We start from the raw sequence: 6,189 nt of genomic DNA, 5'->3' as shown, positions 1-6,189 counted from the left end.
ATACCGCCTTGGAAACCCAAGGACGGGTCGCTGTGAGTCGAATCAACTCGACGGCAGTGAGTCTGGTTTTTGGTTAGAGGAAGCGTTTGTGTCATGGGGAGTCTCAAGTTTCTTTTCAGCAGCTGCAAACACAGCCTCCTTGGCCGAGACAGTCTCACAACATGGTGGCATCAACCTCAGACCGAGGACAGGAACTGAAACACTTCGCCCTTTTTCAGTGCAAGCCAAAAGAAAATAAAACTGCAAGGTTTGTTTTGGTTTGCTTCCCCTAATCCTCTTTCCCAAACATGTTTTCATTGGCTTGTGAGTGTTTCCTGATGCTGGCTCAGTGTCTCCTGTCTTGGAGGAAACGCAGAACGTGTGACGGTCGCTGGGAGACTCCTTTCCTTGTGTGGGAAAGAGCAGCTCTAAACGGTCCCTCTCTGCACACGGGGCGCCTTTACAGTCGTGTCCAGGAGCAGAGCACATGAGACATGACGGCCCCCAACTGCTCCGTGCACAGCGCCGCGATGGAAATATCGGTGGCCACGCTGCTGATGCTAGAGTTTGGGCTGGGCCTGCTGGGCAACACCGTCGCCCTGTGGACCTTCTTCTTCCGCCTGAAGGTGTGGAAGCCGTACGCGGTCTACCTGTTTAACCTGGTCATCGCTGACCTCCTGCTGACCCTCTGCCTGCCCTTCCAAATTGCCTTCTACCTGCGACACAAGACGTGGAGCTTGGGCCGCGGGTCCTGCCAAGCCCTGCTCTTCCTGCTGTCCCTCAGCCGTGGGGTGGGGGTCGCCTTCCTCACGGCTGTGGCCTTGGATCGCTACTTCCGAGTGGTCCACCCCCGGCTCAAGGTCAACGTCCTCTCGCCTCGGTGGGCCCGGGCAGTCTCTGTCTGTGTCTGGCTTCTGATGATGGCTGTCACTCACCAGAGCTTGTTTGGCAGCGAGGCTTCCGGGAACTCCACGGAATGCCGCAGCTCCCAGCCCGGGGAGGACTTCTCCTGGGGTGCCATTTGGCAGGAGGTCCTCTTTTTCCTGCAGTTTTCTCTCCCCTTTGGCCTCATCCTGTTTTGCAACGTTGGGCTCATCAGAACGCTCCAGAACAGGATCCGAGACCCAGAGAAGCAGCCAAAGCTGCGGAGAGCCAAGGCCTTGGTCACCTTGGTGGTGGTCCTCTTCGCGCTGTGCTTCTTGCCCAGCTGTCTGGCCAGGATCCTGACGGACGCCTTCCGGAGGTCAGGCAGCTGCCGGATGCTGTGGGTGGTGGAGCACACCTCGGACGTAGCCAGCAGCCTCAGCTACCTGAACAGCGTCCTCAACCCCTTGGTCTACTGCTTCTCCAACCCCACCTTCCACTACTCCTACAGGAAGGCCCTCAACACTCTGCGGGGCCGCCGAGGAGCAGAGCCCCAGGGGTGTGAGCTCAGGGACTCGTACACCTGAGGCCAGCCCTGCCTCCTCCGCCTCTCTCCAGAGACCCTCTCGGCATCTCGATACAAACAGCAGTTATTCTGGGACTCTGGAGGAGGGGGCCGACCAAGACAAAGCTGCCGGCAGGAACAACTGCAGGTGTGGTGACAGACTGTGCTTAGGAGAGTTCCTCTCTGCTGTCTCACACTGGGAAGGAGCACTGCACATCCCACCAGAGCCACCTTCCACACAGGGACAGTGCCCATTAAAGGGCGGAGGTGACAGCCCTCTGGCCACGGCTCCTGCAGTCCGAGGAACTCTGACCTGAGAGGGCCGTCATGGCCAGGAAGGCTGCAGAGCTGATGTTTCTCTGACTGGCGTGGTGCTTGGCAATCACTCTCATTTTCTATGCTTCTTTGGGGAGCTCTGGTAGCGCAGTGACTAAGGCACTTGACTGCTAACCAGGAGTCTGGCGGTTCAAACCCACCAGCCACTCCCCGGAAGGAAGGTTGGGCAATCTGCTTCTGTAGTGATACCACCTCAGAAACCCAAGGAGGGGTCGCTATGAGTTGGGTCGGACTCAACGGCACATAACAACAACAACAACATGCTTTTTTGGCTGCTAACCAGAAGCTCGGAGGTTCAAACCCACCCGCCGCCCCACGGAAGGACAATGGGCAACCTACTTCTGTAACAGTTACAGCCTCGGAAACCTAATGGGGTCACTATGAGTCGGAATCCACTCTATGGCAGTGAGATTGGATTTTGGTTTTGAATGCTTGTTTGTAGAAGCAAAGAGACCCTGTATGGTCTTCTCGTCTCCTGCGGACCTATGGCTGTCACCATGGGAAGGGCTTTGAGGCTCTGAAGAGAGGCTCCAAGGCATGTAAGTGATTGGATCCTGGGCTCGGCCAGACGTCGCACACCACTTCCTTAGCTTGTAAGCTTTTGCTTTGCTTTCATAGATCACGTTATGTCAAAGATTCCGCAGTTAGTTCCCTCCTTTATTAGAAGAAATTCACAAATGTCCCCAAAATGCCTCTAGAGTTTTGTCGTAGTTGTTGTGGTTGAGGTTTGAATACCCAGCTGCCTCTGAGGCTTACGGGCTTCCCTGCTGTAAAACAGACCTCACAGCACCTCGTGTCCCCTGGGAGAGAGGCGCAGGGCAATATGCCCAAGGCGTCGGAAAGGGACCTTCCAACCCCTGCCTTCAGTGGTGGGGGTCATGGTGAAGGGCACACAGGGACCACTGGACACTCCCCGTGAAGAAGCAGGGTATGGCCACCACCCCCAGATCCCCAACACCCTTGAATGTCTTTTCACTCATTCCTCTGTAATTATGTCCCAGACTCATAGCTCACGACGTGACTAAGGGTTTCCCAGTCACTTAACCGCCTCATCTCTTACTGTCTGTCCAGTCCAGGAGGATGGTTAGGGCCGGCGGGGATTCAGCAAAATGTTCGAGGCGAGGATGTCTAACTTGCAATGCCTCTGATCTCGGCCGTTTTTGAATTGTCGTAATTCACGCCAACGGGTCTTGCCTTCCTAAGCGCTCATCTGTGTGGCCCGCACAAGCTGCCGCTGTTGGCAGAAGGACGTCCCATCTCCAGCTCAGATTAACGGTTGGAAACTGGTAGCACTGTTGTTGTTAAGTCCTCCAACTGACAAGCGGCCCACGTACCACAGACCGGAACGCTGGCCGGCCCTGCGCCGACCCGCCTGTCCTTGACCGCTTCAGTCCAGCGCTGCAGCCACGCGTCAGCCCTTCTCCGCGGACTGGTCCCTCCTGGGAACATGTCCAAAGGACGCGAGGTGAACTCTCGCCATGCTCACTTCTAAGGAGCATCCTGGCTGTACTTCTTCCCAAATGTGCCCATTTTTCTGGCCCTCTAAGGCATATTCAGTACTCTTTGCCCACTCCGTGGTACAAATACATCACTCTTTTGGCCCTCCCTATTCCTTGTCCAGCTTTTACATGCAGATGTGGTGACTGAGAATCCCGCAGCTCGGGTCAGGCGCACCTCAGTCCTCAGGGAGACGGCCTTGCGCTTCAGCACTGGAAAGGGGCCTTTGGCAGCTGATGTGCTCACGGCGATTCGTTGTTTCACCTCCTGGCTGATGTTTCCATGCCGTTGACTGTGGGCCCAAGTAAAAGTACCCTTTGACAACACCAGCGTTGTTTGCATTTACGGTGATGTTGCTTATTGGTGCAGCGGTGTGGCCCTGGGCACCATAACATGGCAGGACGATTTCCCAGCTGGGGGCTGCCTGCCCACCGGGCAGACTCCTTACTAGAACCAAAGCGATGTCTGGGAGGTGGGGGGTCCCTCCTAGGTCTCCTGTGACAAGCATGAGGTGGCCTTCAGAGACCCCCTGCTGCCCTCCCTTGCTTTGTGACCTTGGACAAGCCACCTGACTGCTGGGAGTTTCTCTCACCTGCAAAATGGGGATCGGGAAAGCCCACCTCACGAGGCCGGTGCGGCCCCCACGGAAGCACGGAGCTGGCACATTCAGCTAACGTTTGGTCAATCAGACTCGTGATTGTTAATTTTCGTGCTCAGCTGCCAGCCGAACCCTGGAGGCTCCAGTCCACCCGAAAGCACCTCGGAAGAAAGGTCTCCTTGCAGCAGCACGGCCCCTGGAAGCCTGTGGAGCTGTTGTGCTCTGACAGTGGGGACGCTCGCAGTCAGAGCCTGAAGACAACTAGTTTACTGTGAAATCACTGCTTTCACCACATGGCTGCTTGTGCATCCCCAAACCAGGGTGTGGGCCCCGTGGGGACCGTCTGCACCTGCACGTGCCGAGCTCAGGGCCAACACATAGTGGACTGCATGTTGAAGTTATTTAAGTCACAGGTTTGCTACCACTGTCCTTCTAGTAAATCCTCCTGGGCCCGTCCATAAAGGTTCTGTCTGCCTCAAGTTAGCCCCCCACCCGGAGGAGCGGGAGGACGTGTCCACACGCCCACAGGTGGGGTCCTGCGAGCAGCCCGTTATCCGACCACCTTTCGCCCTCAGTCCCTGGTCGCCTACCAAGCAAGCACTGGCCACACTGCAGTCCCTCAGCCATCCTCTCGAGGGTGTGGAGTAGCTAGCTTCTCCCCCTTCCTCAAATTAATTTCTCCAGTAAGGAAATGACTCAGCAGGAAGGTGAGGGCTGGCAGCAGGTCTCAGGAACCACAGCTGTTTTGCTGCATGTAGCAACTTTCAGTTTCTTTTCTGCTGTGACTAGTTTCTTGTAAGAAAGCAGGGCCACACGTGAGCTGGCGAGTGCAAGGCCTCTTAACTCCAGCGCACCCAGTAAGGACACCTGAGAGCCGGGTTTTAGTCTCAGTGGTGGGGCTCTCTCACTTCTTTCACTCATCTTTGGCTGCTTTAAAATGCAATCTGCCCATCTCGTTGTTTCTCCATCAAAACCCTTTAGTCATAGAAGAATCCAGATCACAAGGGGGGAACTGCAGAACAGAATTTCAAATTCTCATGGACTGCAGACTCTCTGGAGACGTGGAGGCTGGACAAGCCCTGAAACGACTGCTCCGAGACCGTCTTTAAACCTCGAATCATAAACCCAAACCATCCCCCGGAATCTCCCTAAAGCCAAACAAAGGTTCAGTTTAACTGCAGAAGGTCTGCCTTGAGCGCTGCACTCCCTCGCTCCCTCGAGACCTGTCTTTGTGGGTCAGAGTGACAACAACTGGGAAGATGAGCCAGGAAGTTTGGGGGCAGGGAGGGTGTCAACAGGGAGGGCAGCTCAGGAAAGGAGGGGGAGCGTGGGTGCCCGGCGGAACCGTCTGTGGGGAAACGGCTGAACTGGCGTCTCCCTGCTGTGTATTCTCAACCACAAAAATAGAATAAATCATTTAAAAAATAAATTACTTTTAAAACTCCTATAATTTATTAAGCATCTACTGTGCATCAAGCAGGAGCCTGGGTGGAACAAGGGGCTTGTGATGGGCTGTTAATGGGCCAGTTGGCGGATCAGACCCTCCTAGGCTCCTCAGAACTGGCCCACCCCTCCTCTGCCGGTGCCCCGTGTGGAAACTCTAGTCTCTGTCTATGGACGCCGCCCACTCACCTTCTCCAATGTGAAGGCTCCCTGAGCCCCAGGCCCGCACCCTGACGCCGTGCGGCACTCCCCCCTCCCCAGGGCCCCTATCTGCACCCAGTCCGCCTCCCCTCTCACTTCCAGCTGCTTCTTGGCTGGGTGGAGTCCATTCACCTAGAACCTCATCACTCTGCATAGGGCCGACACAGGACCGGCCAACCAAACTCACTGACACGGAGCGGCCTGACCCCCAGCGACCCCGCGTGACCATGAGGTGGCCCTGATGCCCAGCGACCCCGGGTGACCGTGAGGCGGCCCTGACCCCCGGCGACCCCGCGTGACCGTGAGGCGGCCCTGACTCCCAGCGACTCCGGGTGACTGTGGAGTGGCCCTGACCCCCAGCGACCCTGGGTGACCGTGAGGCGGCCCTGACCCCCAGCGACCCCGGGTGACCATGAGGCGGCCCTGATGCCCAGCGACCCCGGGTGACCATGAGGCGGCCCTGACCCCCAGCGACCCCGGGTGACCGTGGAGTGGCCCTGACCCCCACGACCCCATGTGACAGGATGGCCCTGACCCCCGGCAACCCCGTGTGACTGTGAAGTGGCCCTGACCCCAGTGACCCCATGTGACCATGGAATGGCCCTGACCCCCGGCGACCCCGTGTGACAGGACGGCCCCGTGGTTTCCCAGCCGCCATCTTTATGGGAGCAGACCCCCAGGATTCTCCTGTGAGGAGCCTTGGGGG

At 57.1% G+C, this 6,189-nt stretch overlaps 1 protein-coding gene across 1 annotated transcript; it reads left to right on the top strand.

Annotated features, from left to right (window-relative positions):
• Window positions 1-473: 473 nt before the first annotated feature.
• On the top strand, window positions 474-1,430 carry GPR31 (G protein-coupled receptor 31). The gene has a single exon (XM_007950488.2). The coding sequence runs from the start codon at window positions 474-476 to the stop codon at window positions 1,428-1,430; it is 957 nt and encodes a 318-aa protein (XP_007948679.2).
• Window positions 1,431-6,189: the final 4,759 nt, after the last annotated feature.

Source organism: Orycteropus afer, unplaced genomic scaffold (genome assembly GCF_000298275.1).
Source record: "Orycteropus afer afer isolate SDZICR_OR568_19922 unplaced genomic scaffold, OryAfe1.0 scaffold00273, whole genome shotgun sequence".
Lineage (NCBI taxonomy): Eukaryota > Metazoa > Chordata > Mammalia > Tubulidentata > Orycteropodidae > Orycteropus > Orycteropus afer.
Note: the sequence above shows the minus strand (reverse complement) of the source record. Positions and strands in the feature narration are given on the sequence as shown.